Source organism: Lineus longissimus, chromosome 3 (assembly GCF_910592395.1).
Source record: "Lineus longissimus chromosome 3, tnLinLong1.2, whole genome shotgun sequence".
NCBI lineage: Eukaryota > Metazoa > Nemertea > Pilidiophora > Heteronemertea > Lineidae > Lineus > Lineus longissimus.
The window spans coordinates 5536347-5564342 of NC_088310.1; the positions used below are offsets into that span (position 1 = coordinate 5536347).

General features: G+C 41.2%; 3 protein-coding genes across 4 annotated transcripts; 1 reads left to right on the forward strand and 2 right to left on the reverse strand.

Moving 5' to 3' along the window:
- Positions 1 to 206: 206 nt before the first annotated feature.
- Positions 207 to 5593, reverse strand: LOC135485519 (heat shock protein HSP 90-alpha-like). Its single transcript, XM_064767618.1, has 9 exons — positions 5455 to 5593; positions 4564 to 4908; positions 4147 to 4309; positions 3636 to 3868; positions 3142 to 3369; positions 2704 to 2869; positions 2056 to 2394; positions 1606 to 1874; positions 207 to 1217 (listed from the first exon to the last, which is right to left on the reverse strand). Exons 2-9 carry the CDS (start codon positions 4906 to 4908, stop codon positions 765 to 767), a joined length of 2196 nt encoding a protein of 731 aa, XP_064623688.1. The 5' UTR covers positions 5455 to 5593; the 3' UTR covers positions 207 to 764.
- A 322-nt stretch (positions 5594 to 5915) lies between these two features.
- On the forward strand, positions 5916 to 27909 carry LOC135485520 (sodium- and chloride-dependent taurine transporter-like). Of its 2 annotated transcripts, XM_064767620.1 has the most exons (15): positions 5916 to 5933; positions 6254 to 6324; positions 16718 to 16817; positions 18008 to 19521; positions 20355 to 20486; positions 21106 to 21451; positions 22239 to 22371; positions 23421 to 23555; positions 23807 to 23910; positions 24207 to 24331; positions 24719 to 24969; positions 25458 to 25557; positions 26197 to 26297; positions 27005 to 27184; positions 27594 to 27909. In XM_064767620.1, exons 4-15 carry the CDS (start codon positions 19329 to 19331, stop codon positions 27711 to 27713), a joined length of 1920 nt encoding a protein of 639 aa, XP_064623690.1. In that variant the 5' UTR covers positions 5916 to 5933; positions 6254 to 6324; positions 16718 to 16817; positions 18008 to 19328; the 3' UTR covers positions 27714 to 27909. The 2 variants fall into 2 exon arrangements, with proteins under 2 accessions (XP_064623690.1, XP_064623691.1); XM_064767621.1 differs by lacking the exon at positions 5916 to 5933 and having other exon boundaries at positions 6145 to 6328.
- Positions 6756 to 17516, reverse strand: LOC135485521 (putative uncharacterized protein DDB_G0292636). The gene is made up of 9 exons (XM_064767622.1): positions 17452 to 17516; positions 16673 to 16689; positions 16132 to 16207; positions 15462 to 15530; positions 13920 to 14606; positions 13276 to 13398; positions 12771 to 12885; positions 11153 to 11530; positions 6756 to 8557 (listed from the first exon to the last, which is right to left on the reverse strand). The coding sequence occupies exons 5-7, from the start codon at positions 14037 to 14039 to the stop codon at positions 12877 to 12879; spliced, it is 252 nt and encodes an 83-aa protein (XP_064623692.1). The 5' UTR covers positions 14040 to 14606; positions 15462 to 15530; positions 16132 to 16207; positions 16673 to 16689; positions 17452 to 17516; the 3' UTR covers positions 6756 to 8557; positions 11153 to 11530; positions 12771 to 12876.
- Positions 27910 to 27996: the final 87 nt, after the last annotated feature.

Genomic DNA, 27996 nt, shown 5'->3' on the forward strand with positions numbered 1-27996 from the left:
ACATGGTCTACCAGAGCATCTTAGGGGATCAAGGGAAGAGGGGTTGTTCCAAAAAATATTGTCACTCCCGATGTTGTGGCAGTTTCAAAATGTAGTTACATTTTGCGTATCATATCGAACCGCAAAATTAAGCCGGGCAACAGAATCCAACGATGTCATGGTCATGCCAGCTCCTTTATCCCAACGAAACACCAAAAACAAGAATATAATGTTACAAAATTGATGTTTATTTCGGGACAACAACGACTGTATTAGGCCGAAATAAAGTTACTCGATTTAATCCTTCTCTAAAAACAAAGTCAAGTCTAGAGAAATAGTAATACACGAAGCACAGGTTACAAGCTCTTAAAGCTACATGCAACAAAAGCAACCCAGGTTAGGCTGTTCTGATCCAGTAGAGATGGGACAATTAGCACTAAGGAATTTGAACACAGGCCGGTCTTGCTACAGACACTTATCTTTGTACAATACCTTGGTTCTTGTTGACTTGATTGGTGGCAGATAGCAACCTCTATCAGTGCATTAGTGTTTTATTATTCACTCAACTTGCAGACTTCAAATTTGTTGAAAGTGCTCACAGTCAACATGGGTTCAACAAAAACTTACAAAATTTTTACGATTTTTTTGGTAGTGGCTACAAGTAAACCACCGAACATCTAACCAGGCTGTATAAAGATGTCAGTTTTTAGAACATGAATTTATACCAATTACAATTAGATCTTAGATTATAACTGACAACTGAAACTAATGCAAAAGAACACAAGTTAATCGACCTCCTCCATTCGGGAGACCTCTTCGCTGTCTTCACCATCGCCCTCTAGGGGTGGCATATCATCGACACTTGCGGCAGCATCAGCTGTGACGTCTTCAGTGTCCTCGATACCCAGACCGAGTTTGATCATCCTGTGAATGCGGCTTGCGTGAACCTGGGGATCTTCAAGGGAGAATCCAGATGAAAGCAAGGAGGTTTCGTACAACAACATGACAAGGTCCTTTACAGATTTATCATTCTTGTCCGCATCGGCCTTGACCTTCAGAGACTTGATGATCTGATGTTCCGGGTTTACTTCCAGATGTTTCTTGGCAGCCATGTATCCCATGGTGGAGGAATCGCGTAGTGCCTGGGCCTTCATGATACGCTCCATGTTGGCTGACCAGCCGTACTGACTTGTGACGATACAGCATGGAGAGGTGACCAATCGGTTCGACACCACAACCTGAAATGGAGGAGTTTACATAAAATCAATGGGATGTATTGGATGCGCGAGTCGTCCATGCATGCTGTCAAAACTTCGGTTTCATATCTAGGGTATCAAAAGTGTGATTGTCACTTGCATCAGCATCATTGGCTTGACGTATAGCACAGTATCCGCATATATCGTTCAGAAGGGGAAAAAAAGATCATCATATGCAAGCAAGACAATCAACTACTCTGATGGACATGGCAACTGTAGTTCTTGCCATCGAAAACCAACCAAGACAAGAACCAACAATTAATGATTTGTTCAAGGACTCGGAAATTCATTCGGTTGCTGACTAAAAGGTATTTCACTGGTAATGCCAATATAAAGGGTATTCAATTGATGAATCTTAACCACAACGCACCTTCTCCACCTTCTTGTCAAGGATTTCCTTCATGACCTTGCACAGGTTCTCAAATGCAGCCTTGGCCTCCTCGTGTCTCTTCTTCTCCTCCTCATCTTCAGGGAGTTCCAGGCCTTCCTTGGTGACGGACACCAGAGTCTTGCCTTCGTATTCTTTCAGCTGCTGTACAGCGTACTCATCAATTGGGTCGACCATGTACAGAACCTCGAAACCACCCTTAAGCACTCGTTCAACAAATGACGAATTCATCACCTGGTCTCTGCTCTCGCCTAAAAGAATACGAAATACACATTTATCAAAATACATTTACAATAATTCTACAAATCTACACTAGACAGGTTTAAGATTTGACAATACAGATCTTTGGCAAGACAACCGCACAGTATCAACATTGCAAATGGCTCCGCCATTTAGAAACTACACAAGAACTCTCACTATTAAGACTCCTACCTGTAATGAAGTAAATGTCCTTTTGGTTTTCTTTCATTCTTTCCTTGTATTCCTTCAGTGAGGTCAGTTCATCTCCACTGGCAGATGAGTAGTATCGGAGTAAATCGGCAATTTTCTTTCGGTTGGTAGTGTCCTCGTGAATGCCAAGTTTCAAGTTCTTTGAGAATTGTTCATAGAATTTCTTATAGTTGTCCTTGTCCTCTGCAATTTCAATGAAGAGTTCCAACGATTTCTTCACCAAGTTCTTACGGATCACCTTCAGAATTTTGCTCTGCTGGAGCGTTTCTCTGCTGATGTTCAGGGGGAGATCTTCAGAGTCCACAACACCCTTGATGAAGTCTGAAATGAAGTGTCAAGTTGTTCAGTACTGGGTCACGTGTCGCCACATACAAGGTATAAATCAGTTACCAAAGCTCAGCACGACGTTTATGTCCAAAGCTTGGGGGTTTACTCATTCAAGTGCGGTCTCAGATCAAATCATATCCCCACTGGAATGTTGTAAGTTCTGGATAACTATGAAGTAACATCATTGACCACATTTGGATTGGAATAACGCATCTTGGAATATACAATCAAAGTGCACTCACATAATTAGGCTTCAGCTCCCAACATTTCAATACAAGAAGTTACAACAACTGACATACTTACTGAGGTACTCTGGGATAAGGTCTTCACAGTTGTCCATGATGAAAACTCGACGTACGTAGAGTTTGATGTTGTTTCGCTTCTTTTTGTTCTCGAACAAGTCGAATGGAGCTCGTTTTGGAACGAAGAGCAGGGCTCTAAACTCAAGTTGACCTTCCACAGAGAAGTGCTGAAAAAAGATTGTTCACAATTAGTTCTTATGTCTATAATGACAAATAGCACATTATCAGCACATCGATCAGTTGGGGGAAAATTCATCATTTGCAAGCAAGTGGGTGCCTACCCGAAGGCCTAGTTGGAAATGTTCACCAACATGGTAACTTTAACTTCGGCGTCGAGTTTTTAGGGCTCAACTCTGAAGAAGAATTCAGGGTGGTGAGCTGACCTATATGAAGATTTTTATTCCTCCTCTGCAATCAAGCAAAAGCATGAGGACCTTACCCGGACGCCTAAGTGGTCTTCCCAATCATTGGTCAATGATTTGTAGAACTCGCCATATTCCTCCTGTGAGATATCGTCAGGATTTCTTGTCCAGATGGGCTTGGTTTTGTTCAATTCTTCCTCATCGATGTATTTTTCCTTGATTTTCTTCTTCTTCTTCTTATCTTTCTTGTCACCACTTTCATCCTCTTCTTCATCTTCTCCAATATCTTCAACCTTGGGTTTCTCCTAGACAAAGAAACATTCATATTAGTACATTTATTACGCCAACAAGGCTTAACACTAAGTAGTTGAGGGCACAACAAAACCAACATGAAGTGGGGCTGCATTGTGAAGTGCTGTCAATGCATAGTTCTGCCATCAGTGTTTGAGAAATGGATGTCAAAATAATCAGTGCGAAAGGCAGTTGAAACTGGTAGAGCTGGATTAGTGCCAAAAAAACATTAAATTTTTTTTCTCTCTGGGCTTAGAACTACAATTGCATACAGCCCTACCTCATCATCTTCTTTCTTATCATCCTCCATCTTTTCTTCCTTTTTCTCTTCTTCCTCTTCTTCATCATCAGACACCTCCTTATCGCGCTCCTTCTCGACCATCAAGATGATGGGGTAGCCGATGAACTGACTGTGCTTTTTCACTACCTCCTTCACCTTCTTCTCCTCTATGTATTCTTGTTGGTCTTCCTTCATGTGGAGGACAATCTTGGTGCCACGGCCAAGGGGTTCACCTGCAAACACAAGAATTTTTATAGGGAACTTCTACCTGCCTGAAAACTACTGGCTTCTGCACATTCGCGTCCAAGCTCATCCATTCATACCACAACTCACCGGGCCGGTAGTCATCATATTATTATCAACTGTGCATAATGGGGCTCAAGTAAAGTCCTTCTCACTCAGTCTTACTCGGCTCCTTAGAACTTGAAAGCAATTTGTAACTCGGCTTTCAACTTTGCAACAACTGGTGTCGGAACCAAGAGTATCATATGTCATTCCTACGACTACTTACTTTCACTATCCTTCTTGATAGTGAATGAACCACCAGCAGCAGATTCCCAGATGTACTGCTCATCATCGTTGTGTTTGGATGTCACCACAACCTTTTCAGCGACCAGGTAGGCAGAGTAGAAACCCACACCAAACTGACCAATCATAGATATGTCAGCGCCAGCCTGAAAGCAAAACATACGAAGAATGAAGAATCTTTCAATTTTATTTTCGCGCATCATTAGAATGGAGAACAGTATATTTGGGACACCCAATACGAACAGAATGAAAGAATTTCATTGTGAACACATCTCTGTCAGAAATGGGGCCATCTTTTGAATTTCATCCTGACCTGAACACAAAACAGCTTCCTGATTGTGCAACTATAATTGATTAAAAACTGTTAACATTCCGCTTCCAATCGTAGAGGAATGCTTACCTGTAGAGCTTCCATGAAAGCCTTGGTTCCAGACTTGGCAATGGTACCCAAGTTATTTACAAGATCGGCTTTGGTCATTCCTATACCGGTGTCACGGATTGTAAGGGTGTTGTTCTGCTTGTCTGGGACAATCTCAAGCTTTAGGTCCTTGCATTCATCGAGTTTGGATGGGTCACTTAGGGACTCGTATCGGATCTTGTCCAAGGCATCGGAGGAATTGGAAATCAACTCTCTCAAGAAGATTTCCTTGTTGGAGTAGAAGGTATTGATGATTAAGCTCATCAACTGGGCAATTTCTGCCTGGAACGCGAACGTTTCAACATCTTGATCGGATGGTTCTGGCATCTGTAAAGAGAACATTAAAAAGAAATTAGGGCGATTTTAATTGGAAAGTAGGATGAAACCAGAGATCCCAAGGAAACCTTTGCTGTCTAGCCCTCTCTTCTTACTCTCTATCATTGTGTGCTGTGATGGACGGGGGAATCAAACTCTCGGGAGGTGACAAACAAAGGAGATGGACGAGAAGGTAAAGATTGGAGATTGGTTTATTGCGAAGTCCCAATAGTTAGCCTAGTACAGTAGTACTGGCTTCCTTTTTCAGCCAAGAATGTCAATGTGGCACACCACAAAAATCGACATGTTTTACTTTCACTTCCTTTGTTAAGTAGGGCCTACAACGGCCACCACGCCCGCCAAGAAACACTAGGATGAAATACAGGACGGGCGGCACGTTTCAATGACGCCAATCAAGCCTTAATGGTGCATTGAGCAATTGAGTGTGTACACGCATGAACAATGAAAATGCACGTTGACGATGCCACGCCGGGTCCACAGAAAATCGGATAAAAGTGCTATTTCGAGTTCGAGGAATTGGAAAATGGAGATACATACCTTTACTATGTGTATTGGTTGTAATTTGCAGCAAGTATGTGTCGAGTTTGTTAGTAGAGAAGATTTTTACGAGTGCTTTTCAGCGCACCGCTTTTGTACCATTCGACGCTGATACTGGAATAATCGAGAAAGGCCGAACACGCACATGGAAAATTATTCCGCCGACTTCGATTTCCCAGAAATTTCTCGAACGAATAAGTTGAATAACAGATTTATCATCAGTTATGAATCAACGATAATAAATTTTTATTTTTTCTATCATTTCATTCAATTAAAATTGCATACATCAAAAGTCTGTTTTCAAGAATCAACAATATATGAGAACTATTGCTCGGAATCTGATCCGTATTTGACCAATTTACTTCATTTCTCGAAAGTTCCAGAAACGGAAGCACGTGATTGCTAGTTAATATTCATGTATTAATCATAGATCAAATAGTGCGGCAATTTTGATGTGGAGGAATCTGCCTGCTCCAGATGTGAATATCATACTTTCTGCAAGACGTTGTCTAAGCGTTGTCTTGGCCTTGGGGGTCATGTGATGGCATGTGGGCATGTGGTATTCAGTAATCAATCCTGTTCCCTGTGCCTTTCACTGCCTACTTTGCTAAACTGCATTGTATCTTGATACACTATGCGTCACGTGGTGGTCTTAATCTGCAATCACCAAGTATGATACTTGTCACTATGTCAGTCCTATATAGCCTACATTTAATAGGCCTATATAATATAGGCCTATAATTATGGTTCCTGCCTAAAGCCTATAATACAGAGACAGTTTCTCCTCTTTTTCTCACAGACTCGACCGAGCTCAATTCGAATTCGAATTCGCTGTGGTGAGCATATCTTCAGGGAAGACTGTCAGATAAGGTAAGTAAGTATAAAGAACATGTTACAGGCATGATCTGCCCTGTACACTGTTCAGGGCCGGAGAAGCAAGCATCAACTCACAGCCCCCTCTAGGATTTGTGAAGGGGGGGGCTCTGCAGCCTTTGGCTCCTGTTAGCCAGGATTCATAACGAAGATTATAATCAATGGGCTCTTCTCCTTGGGGTGCAAAGGTTAGTACGCTATGTCGTCCAATGGTCATTGCAACTTTATGCATAATCCACTAGGTAAGATGACCTCAGGGGTGACTGAAACTGACAACACTAAAAGTGTGTCATTTCCAACTTCCATTGGGATGTAAGACAAAGGAAGCGTTCTTATATTTGACCTATTTGTCAAGGTCAAAATCTCGTCAGCATGACTGCTCCGGTGAAAAGTTTCTATTAGAGGCGGTCAATAAGAAAAAAGAACTGTTTCTCTTTCAAAAAAACTTTATTGTTGTACATTCCAAGGAAGACACATGACGAATTGGAAAGTCGTGTAGGAGGAAACCCGCATACCGGGAGAAAACCTACGCAATCGGAGGGAGTCGCCATCTCCACCACACATGTGACAGGTGCTTATGTTTAAAATGAGTACATACATTGTACATTATTTTTTGCTGCACCACTCCGAAAGCCCAATACAAGAAGAGGACCAGGAGATAGGATAGTAGCACTATCTCTTTTAGACATGGTCCACTTCTTTACAAGATGTCACAAAGAAACACTGATAAGTATCCTTGCAACACAATGCTAAATTGAGATCAAACACAATAGACTCAAGAACTCCTGACCACAATGGTTTGAGTTAGCACTACCTCTTCATGCATTCATCATGTTTATTATACATAAATAGCTATTGCATGTTAGCTGACAATAGGTTTGGTCACTGCTGTTGATTTGCAGGACTCAATTTGAATAACAAAAGAACCACATTTCTCATGGCCACTGGACAGAGCTGGCTGCCAATTAGCATGACAAAAGGAGCAGTTCAGACATGTTATTTGCATGACAAAAGAGGTGACCTTGACATGGCAAAGATTAAAAGTTGGGTTTGCCATACTTTTTGCCAAGTCATGGAGTCTATAGATCTCATTTATTTAGACACTTTACCAATTATTCAGTTTACATACAGGATTTACAAATACATTCATACAGGAACGTCTAAAGTTGACGTTTTTAAATTACACTTTTCTCGATCAATTCAGTATTATGTCCAAAATTGTCATGACAGCAGGTACCATTTTGCTCCCCCATTATCCAAGGAGATGTACTCATGGAGAACATCATCATCATCAACAATTTGGGGTCCCTGGTAAGCCGTAACAAAACATGCATGCATAACACCATTGTCGAATGACACGCTTTGACAACGGCTCACTGTGTGATCACTAGGGAAGGATCAGTCTTTAAATTTACAATAAAACAGTGAGAGTTTATCCAACTGTTTTTGTTCAATTGGAAAGATGTTTGGTATTTCAAGAAGGAGGAAATTCAAATTCAACTTATCACTGTTGGTCAGTTGTCTCGAGCACGAAGGTACATGTACTTAGCAACTGATCCAGCCAGTGTGATATTAGGTCCAGGGCATCGGAGCCCAGGCCATGTCAGTTAATTCTGTGGTACTGATGAGATCGAGAAACAGTATGAAAGGCCTACGGTTCCATCAGACACATGTGTTCTTGTTTCGTGGGGTCAGCGAAACAAGAACACATGGACCCCATGTCCAAAGTGATGGATATAATCAAATGAATATCTGATGAATTCGGTGATTTTTTGATAACTTTAGCCTGAAAAGAATTTCAGGGTCCTGATATGCCCAAGGCGGCTGTTGGCTCCTCTGGTAGCCACAAACAACCCCACCCCCACCAAATTGTTCTTCATTCTGTGCCTTATTTGCTCCCTTGTTAGCAAGAAACAACCCAACCCCCCATAATTTCAATTCCTTCTTTGAAAGGTGTAAGATTTTGAACCATGGCACAAGTCATGGTCATAACCAAACACAGATTAAAATAATCTATGCTTGTCATAGGTAAATATTTGCCTTCTCACCATCAGAAAAATTTGAATTTTCATTCAATCACCTTTCAATCAGATATTTTGATAAAACGATAAAGCCTACGGTGACAAAATACAATCTAACCGTCGTACTGTTACTTGACGGCGATGGGAGCATGGTTGGGATGTGCTGGGTCAACAACATCCTTCTCCCTCCTGTGGGATGGCTCATCATGCTGAAAAGAAAAAGACAACATGAAATTAAGGTTGTACATATGTAGGTGCACATGTCAAGTTGATAATTCAATGTCAAGAGGCCATGGTGCTCTGGTATAGATGTCTAATGGACAACTTCTCTAAAGCCTTCGTTCAGGACTCTCACTCTCAGTGCTGCTTTGGATGAGCAAGATACACAAATATGTATCCCTCCTTGACATGCCAATCCTTAGAAAATCAGCAGATTAAGTTCTTAGTTTCAGAGGGAGGTAACGGACTGTAGAATTTGAGAAGTTTTGTTAAGGAACATTTTCCAAGTCATTTTTGGGATTTTGTAATTGATACCGAGCTGGAGGTTTCAGGTTGTCTCACCAAAACCGTGCTGAACCATTCATGCGAGATTTACAATTTTTAAAGGTTCATTTCATGGAATAATAGCACTTCACTCCAGAAAAGTATGCCCCTCTAACTCCATGTGATGATTAAATTCATCAAGATTATAATGATAGAAATTGATTAGTTTAGAAAAGTTTAATTGCATTGAGTTTGATTGATGGTCATTTGAATAAACCAAATGTCACAATTCTGAATGACGTGATTGAGTTGATACTTGCAACCCGAGTTATGATAAATCCTTACTAAGATGTATTGGAAAGATTTCAGGGAGTTGATCGAGGTCGAAGAATAACCCATTTTTTGGCCCCATTGCAAGAACTGACGACAGGCAAAGGGGTACTCGATGAACCTCAACACAATTACATTCTATGATATTGGCCTACCTCATATTGATATGGTGTGTGGTTCAACGGAGACGTGGTGGCGCAGTGGTAGAGAGTCGGACTCATGATCCGGAGGTCGTGGGTTCGATTCCCGGCTTAATCGTCACTTTGTTTCTCCTACTGGTCGAGTTCAAGAATGAGCGCTTTGTAGCCTCTCCTTGAAACCCCAGATTGACTTCTGTGGAGACCGGGATGATGATAGTCCCAAAGCGCTTGAGAATACCCAGCTATTGAGTAATTCGAGCGCTATATAAGCGCCGACTATTATTTGTTTTATTATTCTATAGAGACCCTGACCGTCATTTCCTTATGGGACGACTATACAGAGTCTCTAGCTGTTGTGTTTATCAGCTAGCAATTGATATTCATGCTCCTTACAAATTAGTGCCTGAACAGTTTTCCAATAAGATTAACGTGATTCAAGCTCTCACTGTCATTCCTTTGACTTTGTAAGTTTAGGATATTGAGGACATTACAACCAAGAAGTTTATTAAAGAGTAAGATAAGAAAATCAGAGATGCACTCCGCTCTTCATTACTGTAATCACTTTGAGAATTTTCAAACAATCCAGAAACTCCTCAGCGGATATCAGGTCACATGAGGCTACTATGGCTCCATGCATGTTTGGCTGGCCATTCCCACCAGAAGAAACTGCATTCGTCCATGTACAGCGGCTTAAGAGGTGGGGGGGCTTCCCCCATTTTCTGCCGACTTTAAAAAAAAAGAGGTTTTTCTTGTGAGAGAAAAATGAACGGTTCGCTATGGTGTTCATGCTGTGCCCTAAGCTCAGCAGCCACCCTTTCTCAAAACCTGGATCTGCCCCTGATGTAGGCCAGCATTGTGTGACATCACAAGATTGTATATCACCTCATAACGACCTTTGTTTTGGTGAGGTGCGGCATTTTCGTAAGTGCCCGGCACTATTGTCTCTGGTAATTTGTTAGCTTGGTCACTCAATGACTACAGCTATTACAATTTTGATTCCAATTCTGATTCCAAGTCAACAAAGCAAGGACTCTGTGATGATTGCGATTATTGGGAGATGCAGACTTGTGATGAAGTTGTGATTATTATCATTCATAGCTGCTGGTCTAACTGGATATTTTGCCAGCGGATGGGTCTATCGATGACTATTTAGATATTTGTCCCAGGTGCAGCCCCCGGTCGACTGATGCTGACCAGAAATAGACCACACCCTACCGTATGCCCATCTTAAGAAAATGTGGAAGATCAGATAGGACGCTATTAAGGATTCTGGTGTAGCAGGAATATCTGTCCCAGGATTGAGACCCTTTGCCTGTTGCTTATAGGAAAAACTGAAGTCACGCCTCCATATTTCTGTTCCCCATGCCACAATGGCATTGTTACAAGAAAAGACAAACCTCGTCCTCAGTAATACATAAGGGGCAATGTGCTTAGAGAAAAAAATTGGTATTGTTTAAATTGTATCGTGAACACAATGAGGCTGTTCCTTTGCCCTGACCCCTTTGTGTAGTCATTGAAAGTATGACTGTTTTCATGTTTTCAAAACATTTCTCCTTTAAAAACCATATTTCTGAATGATGCAATCATATGGAGGAGCAAGCTTTAAACATGTTTAGAACGTGTATTCCTTATTGTCTACTTCTTTTTGCACATTTTGCAACAGTGTATTGTTTTACTAATTAATATTGGTCCAAACTATCATCATTGTGAGTTTGATGAAAATCACACTGTGATTGGTATCCCAAAAACAACATTGGAAAATTGTTCCTCAACAGAGAGCTCACGATCGCTAAATCAGGCTACACCTAATCAAGAACATTTGAAAAACTGAAATTGATTTGTTTATATTACCGTGTGATGGCATCCTTCCGAAGGTATGAGATAGGCTGTCCTCATGGTGGCTGCAGGATATCATGTCAGGGCTCTATGTCCGTAATATAGCTTTCCCTAAGTCCAGAGAGTCCCCTTTGGAGTTAGATTGTCACTATAGTCCATCAGAAAATTGTCATTATAGTCTATAGAATGACAGACATTTAAGTGTTCAATCCATCCACATAGCAAACAGGTTCCCTTCCTGATCTTAGCGAAGGTTCTCCTTGAATTGGTCAGTGTCAAGGCATCGTTTGCTGAACTGTGGTTCGTCACTCCTGCACATGGACATCCTTCAGCACAACCATTCGATCCACTGAATCCACTCGACTCTCAGTCGTCTGCCGTATCTGTGAGCGACTGGAAAACAAAATTTAAGGTTACTCCATTGTTCTACCATAATTAATGCATGTGCCATAAGGGCCTTTCACTCAGTTTCATCAAATTCACCAAAGTAGTTTACGATAGAATCACAACCCTTTAATCCTACACCGTTCATTAAAAACAAGAAGTTTGTAATTGAAATTGAAATTTCCAACTGCACAAATATGTACTAAATAATTATAGATTTCAGCACTGGCACTGCCACTGCCGTTGTATAGAAATACAATGTACAAATACCAGAAGCACCCAGTTTCAGCAAACTCGTATGCATAATAACTGTTCTACAGCATTGTGTATTAACTGCAATTCTATTTTCCTGGACCACCAGTAATAACAAATGGCGTACCCCTTAAGTTGAAGCCTTCACTCAGCCCCTTATCTCATCGCATCTCGACGTCTTGTCTGTCCCAAAAGTATAATTTGCAAGTTTCTGGTTTCTAGTCTTGATATCAACAACCGGGTTGAGATTGTCACCCTTAACTTCTAACTCTTTCCCCAGTCTATGCTGAGAGCTTTCAGTGGAACTGGAACTCAGATTAGCTGCTCAATCAGCACTACAACCTGAGCATTTTCAACCAGTGTGCCCGGGAGTTGGATGACTGCTTGTCAGAGACCCAAACCACTGCACAACTGCGGCTCTTTTACTATTTTTGACACAGTTTGTGTTTAGTAAGGAGCGATGCAGTGACAAAACCATAGATGGAAAATCTAATAGCCTGTCTATTTTCAGTGCAGCCACAGAACATATGGAATATTTATTGGCACACCCTGTAAATACACTTTAGGGCTGAGTTCGTTCGGTTTCATGAGTAAGGTACATGCAGGTCCAAGGTTTCCCAATCGATGTGCGAAATCTCTCTGAAGTTACAGTCTTCCAGCAATATGTGGGTATCGTTAGTATAGCGCATCTCTGCCCAAATAATCGGGTCGATCAAAACAAGGCGGCTGAAGTGGGTTTTTCAAAAATCATCGCTAGTTTCTGGAAGGGCCAGTTGGATGTTATTTAAGAAAAGTGTTCTGGTCTTAATTTTCTAAAAGCCTTGATACAGATCACCACAACGCTTTACTACTTGACACTTGATTTGCAATTCAATTCCAAACTGAGGTTGCTTGTGCAGTTTGAAGATAAAATCCACCATTTTGCAACTTAATGAAACGAACCCAGCCCATGGCGACTGTTCACTCATATACTAGCTGTCCTGTCACCTATACTTACCATATATGCATTGGATTCCTTCGTCATCCAAAATCTTTGAGAGTGACATCTACATAGCACGAATTGTAGATCTTGGTTGAGTGGTTCATGGTCTTCTCGACAGCCATCATCTCAGCTAGATAACAGGAAAAATACATTCAAGGACCTATCTCAAAATGAATAGATTGAAACCAAAAGATTTTCTTCTTCTTTTCATTTGACTGAGATGGTTGTCACCTTGTATATCCATGCTCATGTCTGATATTACTAATATAGTAATAACCATACATAAAATGTAACTCAAGATTTGTCCAACTAATCAAGATCATCGAGGTCATGTTGCTCATTTGGCTGTTACGTTCAGATGACATCACACGGGGATAAAAGTTCATGACTTGGCCACCAGGGTGCAGGTTCGGAGACATGAAAAATGATTTTTCTCTCTCCTTAACTACTGGTTGGACAGTTATGAAGTTTGTTTCATTAATGTAGATATAATATCAACCAGGACTAAGTGATGCTCAACCTGTAGACTGCAACATCGCCTTTTGTGTCCCTTGTCCTTGTGTTCCTTGTGTCCCTTGTCCTTGTGTCCCTTGTCTTTGTGTCCCTTGTCCTTGTGGCTCTTGTACAATGTTGGCTCGGCCACCTGAAAAAAATCACATTTTTTGTTGAGGGGTTTATCTAATTTCTGAGTGTTTCGACTGCATGATGCGTTCACACTGAATCCGATTTAAAATTGTTTTCCAGAGAGCACTCTCCGGAATACGAATTGGCTACACCAGTTTCGAAACGGCTGCACCACGCCTAATGCGCATGCAATTTGATTTGAAAAGTGGAACTCTTGCCATATTTTGAAGTAACGTGCCTTTCGCGGATGAATGTCCCTGCCCTTTGTTGTAATTAGAAGATAATCATGACAGGAACAAGCTAGTGAGCATTATTGCTCTCTGCCAATAGACCTGTTTTAATACGCTTTAACGCCCAGACTACACGTTTCAATTGGTTGAAGCAGTTTCAACACTGTATGAACAGAATTGAGTGTGGCAGTCCCCAATACGTATAAAAGTTGAAATTGTACGTCAGATTGATACTTTTTTCGGAGATATTTTAACATCTTTGCAATGTTTCTTTTAATTCAGATGTAACTGAGGACTAAGTGATGCTTACCCTGTATGGCTCCAACATTAGCAGCAACATCTTCTTGGGGTCCATCCAGTGTCTTCTCGGCTGACGAGTTGGAGGCCGGCTCTCCTTCTTCATCGCCGTCTTGTCGATTTCAGGGGGCATATATTATTAGCTTTGTGTGGCACAAGGAGGTCAAGGACACTGTTGTTATTCAAAGAGCCCAATGTCTTCGTCATTAGTACTAAACTGGTTTAGCACAATACCCACACGGACACGCCTGACATTTCGTCCGACGAAATTCCGCAGGTTAACAACAGGCCTATCACCCAGTCATTCCATCCCCCTCGAGATCAGGTAGGGGATCGCTGGCCAGCTATTGCATACTATTGTTAACATTCGTACGACTTATCCCGCCAACACTCTAAAACAAGGGGACCAATTGAATGACTAGCGACACGCAACTGTTTATTGCCCCCATCAATCAACCACAATGACTCAAGGGGAACACGTTCCTTGAACCTAAGTCCATGTCATCACCGTCGAAACTTAGATGAGGACCGTGGAACAAAGAGGCAAGCATGCCTGGGACCCAGCCACCGCGCTTTGGAAATGAGATGAGTTAGACTCAAGTCGCCAGTCACGATAACCAAATACACCAAGCGTATAGCTTGAATCGAACCCGATCTATCATCGTCATTGGTCACCTGGCCTGGCCTGGACAACTGAAAGCTGAAGAGGTTAAAATAGATGATAAGCAGGAACCAAAAGAATAACAACTATGATAGCTAGATAACTACGATAGCTAGATAACTACGATAACTACTCTAACAACTAGAATAACAATAATAGCTACAAAATTAGCAAGTCAGTGATCAGACACACTTCCAACTCTCTCACAATGGTCACCATTCCCCCCCCCCCCCCACATGACCTCCCGCACCCTTTTCCTATCCCGTCTCAAACACACACACACACAAAGTTATGACTTTTGAAAATCCACTGGCATGAATTGCTGATGGAGGGGGTCACTGTCAATCTATATAACATGTTCAAAACTTGGTGTACATTGTAGCAGTGGCTTTATTTGTGCATTTTATAAAAAAATATTCTTTGGATAAAAAATGGCAAAATATAGACAAGGTAGTTTTAATTCCTTGATCTCTCAGGAAAGTGCACATGAAAAGGTCCTTGCAATTGGGATAAAAGTTGTATGTGATTTGTAATATTTTTTAAATTTCAGTATTAGTTTATACCTCATTGATAAGGCTTGGTCTATGACAATTGCTTATTGGTTTGTTATATCTTTCACCAGTCATACTTACAATATTCAACTTCAGTGCATGGCTTCTATCAGTTTTCACCACATGCTATTGGTTTGAAACCGAAGCACTGATTGCAGGCAAATCTGCCATGAGCATTGTCAGTTCATTCCTTTGCTGTAACTAAGAGTGACACATTTGGGGACTGACTTTTCACTTGTGGCCTTCAATAGCATTGTTTTACTATTTTATTCTAATAACGGTAAAAAAAATTGACAGTGGCAACTCAATCAACAATTTGGGCAAGTTGTTACTTGATGCATACCCTTCATCCGATGATCTTGCGATTCATCCAAAAATCTTCGGTTGCAATTGCGGAAAAGGTTTGTGGCATCTGTAATGATAAATTGGAACAAATGCATAATGCAATATTACAGCAATTCTATGTGTTTTAAGTCATGAAATTACTGCCTAAATATGATGTTGAAATACATCATTTTTAGTCATGAATTACGTTTCCTTCATGGAATTGATAGACTTTATTCCTTTTATTTTATACAAAGTTGCCATTCTTACGACTAGTTATAACTAGGATTTATGCAATTTTGGGATTTAGGAAGTTGAGATTGGTGTGGGGAAGTGTTTGGGTTTGGGTTAGTGCCAGGAGGAAGGGTTAAGGTCTGGGTCAGGGTTAGGATAAAGACACAAAAGTGAATATGACTGTCGTAAGAATAGCCAGTAGTTTGTATGTAAAATCCAATAGGACCATCAGAACAACAGCTGCGGCCTTGTACTTATGTAATCAACGTCAGCAAAACTCGTGATCAACCCAAGACTAACATCCAATGAGATGGCATCACCGCTTCAAATATGGCCTCCTGATTTAGTGACTCGATTGTACTTAGTTCTTTTGCGCAAAAGCATTCAATCCTCATATCTTTTGTCATTTGACAGTGGCACCTCTCAACCAATCGGAAAGTCAGAATCTTATATACCTACATGTAACCCTTCACCTTGCAAACCATACCAGTGAGAATCTTTTGTTGCAATTGCTGACAAGGTGTGCGTCATCTGTAATGATAAATAGGCACAAATGTTTAGTTCCAAATTCCTTAAGTTGAGAGCATTTTTTCATTTTTAGCTTAGGTGACTTATAGTAGAATAACTATTTGAGTGGTGTCTGTCCGTTAGTCCCTCCGGATGGTGTAAGGGCCTCTATGGTAAAAGTAATACCCGGAGGACATTGTCACCTCTGGACTACAATTTTCACTCCAAAAACAGAATATTGTACGATTTGTGGCGTTTGGTAGGATTCTGGTGTCAGAAGTTAAAGGTTCCTGGAGGTAGATTCTTTCTCTGTGTTGAATGATACCTGCATATTGGATCATATGAGCTCAATCAACAGAATTAATTTTTCCCGCCAAAAATAGAAGGGGAAAATACAAAGACAAGTTGCCCTCTTCAAAAATCCATTAGGCCTACAAAAATAAAACACGAATAACATCAAGATTCAGTTTGACAGAAGGTGATACCCACCTTGTAGAAGATTTGTGCTAAACACAAGTAATTTTGCTATTTCAGATGTTGAAATAAGTCAAAATTGGAGCAAAACCATGTGCTCCTTGCTGGAATGGATGTTCAGCCTGCACTGCACAGTCAAAGCCAAAGCAAGGATTGGAAGGTATGAAATATGACAGGTAGTGGTTTTATGTAACACACCCATAGTACATTCTTTCAAGGTTGGCATAGTCTTTTGTTGCTCCAAACAATCAAACAATAAAGGTGTCAAATGGTGAAGGGTAATCCAAGTAGGTAATGTGATTGGCCATAAGGAATAAATAAGTGACCAGTTTGATTAGGGGGGGAATGTATGTGTTTATAAACAATAGTGTTGGTAGTTGTAATGTTAAATATTTCCCGTACATAATTGGTTTTTTTCCTGAAACAATTTCTTGCAATAAAAACAAACAGCAAAAAATGGTAAAAATGTCAATGATTCCTGCCATTCATTCACAATTTTCATTGCCAAACTTCTTTTTGAAAGAATGAACAGTCAAAAAAGATTTCTTCAACTTTAAAACTAGCAGTGATACAATTGTACTCGACTAACAGCCAGTAGTAAGTCATGATGTGGTTAATTTGATTTGTTTGTTTTCAACAAGATACAGCTTTTGTTAATGTTACCCATCCTGAGGAGATCTGTTTGTGTGCAGGGCCAGAGAAGCAAACATTAACCCACGATTCCTGCGGATGAATAATACAATGAACAATTTAGAATAGCAAATCCAAACAAAACAGAATACATGTTTGCTTACTTTTCACTTGATTTTCTTGATTGGAGGTAAAGTTATGACTACGAGAAATTTATGAACATTTTTTTGGGGGGGGGGGGGCAATGCAAAATCTCGTGGTCAGGGATAAAATCAATGAGCGACAACATGTTATTTTTTTTAGGGTTCAAATTTCAGTCAAATCTCATTCATTGGTCTCCAGTTTTCAGGCAGGAAAATGATATAATCAAGAGACACAGAAAGAAACTTGAGTTCACATTGAATGGTTTATCACCAGTTTGAATCCACACCCCTCAGATGACCACATTAACTTGAGTTCCCATTGCATTGAATGGTTTATCACCAGTATGAATCCACATCCCTCGCATGATCACCCATTCATTCAATGCTTTATCACCAGTTTGAATCCAGTTTGATAGGGCAACTCTTTTCGACAGCATAGGTTTCATCAGGGTCTCCGGTTTCCTCCTACTTAAAATACAATCGCACAATATCGTTTACAGAGCTAATAATGTCCTTGTTGATGCTCAGCTCTCAACTCATTATTCAAAAGCGTCATTCTTATTCTAATATTTTAAAGGTTCAACAAGCCAAGGATCATTTCTGAAACACTGCGATCCCCAATCCGTAGGACTTCATCAATTATTCATGACAAAGGAGAACCAATCGAAGATCGTCTCGAAAACACATGCCTTGATTTAAAACCAGCCTGGGGTTTAAATCTTGATATAAGATGCAAAAACCTTGGTGGTCAAGATGCTACAGGCCCTGAGATCGAGAAGCAATAAACAATCAAAGATATTTGTGAAGGACTCTATGATTTGAGGGACTATCTTTAACTTTACACCACCCATTGTGCAGCTGAGGTCCAGGACAGATTGCCGCGAAAATTTATAAATAGTTTGGGAAGCTGGCTTGACATCCTGACAAATCCGGCCATCGATCACTCGATATGTGGCCTCGATATGTTTACTCCCTCAATCAGAAAGATGGGTAAGGAGTAGGCCCTGTTTGCAAGAGGATGCTGCAAGAGGATGTTATAAGTTTCCCGAACTATTTATAAATTTTCGCGGCAATCTGTCCTGGACCTGCTTCTCTAGTCTCTTCCATTTGTAATTCACTGATAGGTACTAACTCAAGAGTCGTCGTTATTCGCGCCAGTATGATCATGTGTTGTGGGACGTATCTGCTATACCGGTGGAGACCACGTTTTGCTCAGCGAGTCACAACGCCACACAAGCCGCTAACATATTTATAGTCATCAAGGAGACAACTTTAAAATGTCGTTTCTTGTCTTCGATCGTTCTGAGATGGCCCCCAGCCCTACGGATTACGCCGGTGTGACAGCGGATATAGTCCCCCTGGAGTCATAGTCCGGTAGCATTGTATTTGACCAATTAAGCAGCATGATCTATTGTACCGCTAACCCTAACCAAAACATTTAGCAATGTGGGTAGGTTTGCTTACTGACGAAAAGGAGATTTCGCACCACCAGCGCATGGTCTTATATAGCCTTGGCCTACTATCCAGATTCGCCCTGATGAACATGTTACTATTGTTAGGCCTAACACTAGGGTCCGCAAAAGGCTTCCATTCAAAAACTCGGGACGACTTGATGGATGCATGATTCATTTCGACTGGCGCGCGATGGCCATTTAGGCTATAGAAAGTATGAGTACCCTGGGTGCGGTTGTTAAAGCATGTTGGCTCATAAATATCATGCTGACATTTCGATTTTGTTATAGGTGCATTGAATGTACATGACTGGTCAACGATGCGCTGTAGTCTAAATGGCAGAGGCCTCGACTCATGAGGCCTATTCTCGTCAAGTCTGACGATCTCGGCAACTGCATGTGTTTGCGTTTTCTGTCTCATTCAATTAAAACTACAATTTCTGTATAATGGCTGGAAAGGAACCGAGAACCGCGGCATCATTGATGTCTCCTAACGTCGATATACATGACGGGAAAGGTGGAGTGAAGGCAAGGGAGAAATGGTCTCGTCAGATTGACTATCTGCTGTCTTGTATTGGATTCAGTGTCGGCCTCGGGAATGTTTGGCGTTTTCCATACCTCTGCTATAAGAATGGAGGAGGTACGTATAATAGTTTGTTTAAATCCACACAGCATGGCTGTGATTTTGGTATTCTTACACAAGACTGGTCACATCCTGCTCATATATATTGCATTGCCCTTTGAAGCCGGTTGGCATTGAAGCAGCAGCTGCATCTTGCTTGGTTCCCGACGCCGACGCGTACGCGACTATACAAGTATAGCAGCTTTAGCAGCCTACTCCCCGACCAAAGCTCCACATCACTATTCTCAAACATTATGTGAAATACACCACTAAATTAATATAAATGAAACTGCAATTCTCAAATAATCATTTGAATTTTTGGTATGATTTGTTTGGGAAAATTGAAAGGAAAATGAAGGATGTGATTTATTTTTAGTCGGTTGGGCCTATACCGCTTGTTCGCAAGACCAAACGAGTCTCCATGGACGGGGACAATAGATCGATTCAACAACCACAAGTGAATTTAAGGCTTGTTCACTGCTGATATTTCAAAGTAATGCATATAAGGTAGAATGGGGTAATTGTAGCCCCGGTTTAACTGTAGCCCATGCCTATGATATCGGTTGATATCCCCATCCATCAAACAATGCAGGGGCTACAAATAAACCGGGGCTATAATTACCCCATTCTATCCTACATGTTGCTTTTAGAAAGGGAGATTCAGGGGATTTATCTTATAGACGTGCGGTATTGGTGATACATATTAAAGACTCGCCGATCTGAGACCGATCCCATACATCTTGGCTTGACCACCCCATGTACATCATGCACTGCACAGGCCAAGGCCCTTCATGCATATTCAAGCTATCGTCGATGCCAAAACGCATTCAAATTTTCAAACGTTATACTAGGTAGTTTCCTCATTCCTTACGTGACGTGTGCCCTGGTTGGTGGTGTGCCTTTATTCTTCCTCGAGGCAGCCCTGGGACAGTTCATGGCAATCGGAGGAGTCGGCACATGGAAGATATGCCCACTTTTTGAAGGTAGGATTAAATATTCAAAAAATACTATTTATGCTAATAAGTCATGCCACGGACTACTCAGTATAATTTTAGTCCGTAGTCATTCCAAAAACAATATACACTATAGATCAACGTCCTTTTTGTATCGTTGCTCATTCTTCTTCATCTTCTTCTTCCTACGGTATATAGCTCATGTGGATTTCATCTTCCTCCAGCAATATTGAAATTGTTGCTTTTTTTCTCTCCTCACAATACTTGATCTGCTATATCCAAACTATTGAGAGACCGATAGCCCGATGGCGTCGGCAGTTTACAGGCCAGTGTGGCGTTGGCAGACGCCAATGCAGGTGGGGGGGGGGGGGGGGGGGGGGCGTTGGCATATGATCGCAGGCTGCGGGGGGGGGGCATGGCATATTTTTGCAGCTTGCAGGGTTGCATTGCAGCTGAAATGAACATCTTAAGTGATGTCGGTGAAATCTGTAGCTTCAAAAATGCCGGTGAAACAACGAATTGTCAGCTGTGAGATGGTAACAACCTTTGGTAAATGATAAAGAAGTGAAACGGCATCAAAGACGCTGGGCAACTGCAAATGTTGCCGCCTGCACCGTTCTGTCCTACATACGATTTTTCATCATTTTAGGTATCGGCCATGCTTGCGCCGTCATCAACTTCTATAACTGTGTATACTACATCATCATCCTCACTTGGGCATTTTATTACATGTTTGCAAGTTTTAATGTCGTTCTACCATGGTCCACCTGCGACAACCCCTGGAACACCGCGAGGTGCACCATCTTTGAAGCCCGCCAAAACTCATCATCAACGGAAGCCAATGCGAATAGGACAACAGCTATACCAACAACCATCGCCATGACAATGAAGGCGATGGAATATCGAGGGGCTTCCCCTCATTTAACTTTAGACAATGTCACGAATATCTCATTGAATACAACGAGAGGTGTAGATCCTGTGACTGAGTACTGGGAGTAAGTGGAGATTTTGCTACATGTACTGACATTGTACTCTTGCAACCCAACGAGGCCGTAGCGGTAAAGGGCTTATATATTTAGTCACCGTAAACGTCGCAACTCTACTCTCGAACCCAAAGACTAAACCAACTAAGATATCTACTCACATCATTTATTACTCACATCACTCAAACTTCTTATTTACAACCGACACTGAAACATTACAAGGCAAAAGACTCTGGCGCTTTTCAAGAGAATGTCTTGTTCAGCTATAGCGAGAGGCTCTCTAATTGGTAGACGCTTTGACTACTAAAGTAGTAAATTGTAGAAATAGACACTTTTGATTGGTCAATCCAGTTAACTACACCCAAATAGTAAATTGTACATACTATAAACAACTGCAAAAGTATAGCAATCAGAATCTCTGACAATTATTTAATTAGTAATTTGACGTTAACTACTCAAAGTAGTAAGTGAAATAACTACTTTTAGCCCCTAATTTTTTAGAGTGTACAAAACATCTAAACATCAACCTTTATATATACATGTACGTAATTACACACCCCTGATGGGTAAATAGCCTATAGCCCAAATATCAGGCTCTGAGCCAACTAGCATGCACTCAGTAATTTAAGAAACAACCAATCAGCACATAGCTGTATTAATACAAGATTACTAGACAGGGCCAATAGAGCAGGGGTGAGATGGTTTTAACCATCATTGGAAGTATGTTAAAACATACTTCCAATGACAAAGCCTAACGTTTGTACTCAAAGTTTAAAGTATACGAGTCGTTTATTTGCAGACGCAAGGTGCTTGGGCTGTCGGGCGGCATTGGTGAGGTTGGAACAGTGAGTTGGCAGCTTATGTTATGTCTTCTGCTCGCTTGGGTGGTGTGCTACTTCTGCGTCTGGAAGGGAATCAGAAGCTCAGGAAAGGTACAGTTATGTTATTGGAAATACTGAAGGAATTTACCCCTCTCTTACTTTCCCTCTTTTCTAATTATAGCAAATTCAGTTGCAGTGGCCTTGATGAGTAACTAACTTTGGGGGAAGTAAGTTTGAAAACATCTTGAAAATAAACTACACGTACAATGGGTGATTTCAAAGTCAGTTTTTAGATTTAGTTCTAAAACTAAATGGAACACTAAAACCCTTGATTAAACCAGCATTGAAATGAAGTGGGTTTTAGTTTCATCCTTTTTCAAAGTCGGTGTTTGTTGGTTTTAGCATTATGTCCGGTTTAAGCTTAAAACTAAGGGATGGTTTTAGTGTCAAAAACTAACACCGGGACTAAAACTAAAGCTCTCCACAACACCAGAAATGAAATCAGTTCTGGTGTTAGTTTTGACACTCAGTTTTAGCATTATCCTATTTCAAATTAGGTTTTAGTTTCACACTGAAACCAATTGGAACACCAAGGTCTGATCGTAATCCCAGCTCGGTGTTATATTTGGAAGATTTGTAGTGCATTTTGTATTACCAATAAAACTAACACCTTGGGCATTAACACCGAGTGGATTTCAAAGTTGGTGTTGGTGTTCAGAAAAAAAAATCATGTTGTTCGTACCATTTCAAGAAGTAGTTGCTGGTATTTTGAACGCTGATAGGAATGATGATGGACGTGAAAGAAGAAGACCAAATTTATATAGATCGGAATCGGTTTCAATAGGGAAACACCCGAAACACATGCGTGTCTGGTTTTTCCAAGGTTTTATCTCTGTCCATCTTGGTGTTAGTTTTACCTGCAGAATAAAACCTCTTCTTAGTTTCAGCCCAGGTTTTAGGTGTTTAGATAAAACCAGGTGTTGGTGTTAAACTAAAACCTCGAATTGATCTTATCCAGACATAGGTTTTTAGGGGTAGAAATTAAGAATAAAACTGACACTAACACCCAACTCTAAAACCAAAACCATCTTTGAAATCACCCAATGTAGTTTTAATACACCGTAGTTCAAGCTGTATAATCAAGTATTTTGTTGCTGTAGGTCACGTATTTTACTGTAACATGTCCATACGTCTTGATGTCCATTCTGCTCGTCCGTGGCGTTCTTCTTGATGGGGCTGGACTTGGCATCACCTACTACCTCAAACCAGATTGGAGCAGACTGTTAGATCTTCAGGTTCGTACCGTTTTTGTCATGTTCTGTTCAAGTATAGAAGTTGTTCTCTTTTAATTTTGGTTGGACAATCATGATTACAGATATGGTAGTGGCCATGGCATTGAATGTATGACTGTCCGTCCTCCTCCTCCTCATATGTAATAGATGTGCATCTTGTGTGTAAATTAAGCTTGACGGTAGGCCCTAAACCATTTACCTAAAACTGCATGACTGTCCGTCCTCACATCCTGACTGTATGTTTACTGTTGCAGGTTTGGTCGGACGCTGGAACTCAAATATTTTATTCATATTCGATAGCAATAGGAACGCACAACGCTTTGGGGAGTTACAACAACTTTCACCACAACTCTTATAGGTTGGTGTAATTTCTGTAACAGTTTTTGCAAGACTTAAGAGTTAGAAATTTGTCAAATTTATCAAATAATCCGAAGCTTGCTCAAAGCACGTTTGTTTTTATATAGAATGGAGACGGGGCCGTTTTATTGTCCCCTAAAAAGTGCTATTTTCTATTGATATGGTGACGGATAAAAATAGAACGAATGCTCGCTTTATGCGTAAGAACGCATGATTTTTATCTCTGCGTGTAAGGTCTCTTGCCGCATCTGTATTGCACAGTATCCTATTGTATTAAATAATATTTGAATATTTCAGGGACTGCATCATCTTTGCGTGCATCAACAGTGGTACTAGTCTTTTGGCTGGGTTTATCATCTTTTCCATACTTGGATTCATGGCGCACACACAGAACCTTCCGGTCTCCCAGGTAGCAGCCTCTGGTAAGCCAGGTCTACTTCAATAAAGGCTTGCGATTGGCCCATTGCAAATGACCACGCCGATGATGCAGAATTTAGAACTTGTGATTGGACAATAAAAGCGAGCAGATGTCTCAGCGAATTCTGCGTTGGTACAAATATTCTGGTCAAAACACTAATACATGTATATACAGATTGATGATGAGAAAATAAATGGACGAAACTTACGCCTTTGAACCACATCAAACTTTGGAGAACAAAATGTGCATTGGTTGCAAGAAAAAGCTTTTTCTTGAGTTCGACCAATGCTATATCATATTGCCTAATGCTAGAATAAGCGATGGGGACCATGGGTTACACGTACTTTTCAAAAGTACCTGATATAAAGTATATCAATGTTCTATTCTTCAGGTCCCGGACTTGCTTTCATCGCTTACCCCAAGGCAGTGGCCCAGATGCCTGCAGCCCCCGTTTGGAGTGTTATGTTCTTTTTCATGCTCATTTTACTTGGACTTGACAGCCAATTTGTGCAACTGGAGGGCTTCATCACGGCCTGCGTGGACGCTTGGCCAAACCAACTACGGAAAGGATACAGAAGAGAAGTCCTCATAGCGCTCATCTGTATTGTTTGCTTCCATCTTGGCATTACCATGATCACGGAGGTAAGTTTTGGTGCGGTACATCTTCAATACAGAGGTCCTAAACAAACATGAACTATCCCCTCTTCTCATTTTAGTTTGGAATCAACATAACTCCGTAGGGTAGGCGGCTCTGCGAACAATCTCGCACTGTTGTACAACCTGCCTTTGAAAAATGTCTCCCATAAGTCAGGGGAACCCATCTTTGATGACACCATTTTTATACTCACCACTGGATTGTCAACAGAGTTGATACGTACTCACCCCTTTCTGAATGTAGGACAGAATACAGGACCCGAGTCCATTAAAATAGGCCTCGATCCGCTACGCTATAGTGGGAAATGGTCAGGCGCGCCGGTCTAACAGGACCATCCCTCTCCGTTAAACAATATTCTGCCATCGACTATTTGGGTGATCAACAAGTTCCGATATTTCAAATAATATGTAGGCCTACTGACTCTTCATTGGTGGCCAACTATTATACTTGTACATAAGTATGTGATTGGTTTTAGGGTGGGATGTACGTCTTCCAGCTTATGGACTATTTCTCAGGGAGCAGAATAATACTCTTGGTGGCGTTCTTTGAAGTTGTTGCTGTTGGATGGATATACGGTAGGTAGAAGGACTACTTTGTGTGAGTAGTAGTGTAAAAACGTATCAAAGGGACGAGCGACGCGCCACAGGCTAAGGAACGACTAACCAAAATCGAAAAGGGGTAGGTGAGCTTCTGCCAGAATGAATAGGAAAACTTCTACCTGGCATCATGCCTGTTGAAAGGAGGATACAAGAGTTAGCTATTTATGGAGTTATGAAGTCGCAGCTGACGTAGTTGGAGAAAGAGGAATCCGGCCAATTGTGTTCAAGGTATAACTGAGTGTCACATGGAACTCTGTCACCTGCGAGCAATAAGAAGGGGACATGTGCGGAGAAGGAGGCTTTCTCGAAATATTGCATTTTAATCTGGGGCAATGGTTGCTCCTATGTTGCTCTCAGTTTCCATAGTTTAAGCCTACGGTTTTCACGGCGGATACCAGTTATCGGAGCAATGTACAGATTTGCTTATACATGTAATCTCATGCCGATCCACCGTCGTTGTGCTATTCATACTTTATGACTGATATTCACCGCCAATAAGTCAGCATATATAATCATGACCTACCTAATTTTCTTACTGTTATACCTGTGCTGTACATTATTAAGGCTCATGCATGATGGAGAATTATCAATTAATCACATTTTCTGTTTTCATAGGGGTCCGTCGATTTTATGATAACTTGGAAATGATGTACGGATTCCGTATAAACTACTTCATGTGGGCAATGTGGCTGGTGGGATCACCCTGTTTCTGTATGGTAAGTATCTTCATGTGTTTGTGGGAAAATTGCTCCCGTTACTGTATGACTATTCTTGATGACTATCCGTATCAGTAGGTATGGCCGCGTCACAAATTACGTTACACCACTAATACCTACAATCGATAGGGTTACATATACGTCTCGTTGAGCGATTTTTATTTGTCGAAACTCACTATGATGTCCTGCGCTGGGTTGACTGAGTAAGGTACTCTAGTTTCAAGGTTATGGTTAACCAAATGATTTTGATTGTCAGTCTGGGAGAAATATGTTGATTGTAAGCAGGTTCAGTCCTCCCTTGACCGGCTTCCCGATTCATCCCTGACATTTTCCCGGGCCCCTTTTCAACGTCGCAGCCGATGGATCAGCGATGAATCGCAGCCTATGGATCTGCGGCAGTGGTAGTTTGCGATTATCAATCATGCAAAGATCCTAGATTTGCCAATCGTAGCCCGATTAAGCTATCACCCGTTGATCAGCCAGCGTCAGCGGCTACTGACATTCGTCACTGCTGTATCCCGCCGCTTAATCAACAAGTGGCCTTCATAACCACTCGATATGCATTCACGTTTTTCATCGCAATGTCTTTTTCACTTTTCAATTCCTTTTTCAGCTTTCAATATACTCTGAGGGTTACCCACCTCTCCGAGTCGAGGCCAACCTCGTTTCGACTTTCTATAACTCATTTCAAATCTTTCCTCCGCTAGGTTCTGTTCATCATGAATTCGGTTACCTACTCCAAATTGAGCTACGATCGGAAATTAGAGGGTTTATATGTCTACCCCGATAGTGCGGTTGCCATGGGATGGGTCTTGTCACTGTCATCAGCCATGTGCATCCCTATAGTGATGGTTTGCAAAGTTGTTAAGACGCGTCGATCTGGGAAGGTGAGGACGTTTCCGTTTCCAGCCGTCGTAACTTCAGTCCGTGAGGGTTCTGCTAGAATTCCTGTGGTTGGTGCTGCCGTTGTTGATTTGTGGCTGGACGAGATGGGAGAGGTTAGGAGGAAGGCTGTTTATAAGACGGGAAGCCCGGTCGCCTTTTGACCAACCAACGTTTTAGATGTCGTAATCTACATACTGTTACACTAACCAACCATGACGATGCTTTCAACGCTGAACAATAAGTATGAAACGTGTTTTCTGATTGGCCAAATACTGCCACCTCTAAATCATATGCATGCTCCCCTGTGTGATGTAAATAGGCTTCGCCGTAGAAACAAGATTGGGGAATCAAAGGAAACCCGTCACCGCACATATCTTCTTCATCTTTACGTTTCTTTTCTCTTTATTTTAGCCTCTGCGAACACTGATAGAACCAGAAGGTTTAAAGCCTCACCAGCTGCGCCCACAAGATGTGAAATGTGCAAACGGAGTATATGGTTTCCACCTCGAGGAGAAGAAACCCATGTGTTAAAGGGACTATGATTGTCTGATCATCATTATCCATAGATTATGGAATAAACTGTAATTTTGGAAGTTTGAAGTTCGAATTTCGTATTTCAAAGTTATTTTGTTTTATTGTAATTCGAATGATCCTTCTGGGCTTTAGTAATAAACGGGTTTGCGATTGTTGCATGGTTGCTCCAACCCAGCCAATAAAATTTCATGATATCGAGTTAAATCCATATTTCATCTTGTTTTAAAAACACCACCAGCTGAACTAAATCAAGTCAAGAGGAAGTCTATATTTATAGGAC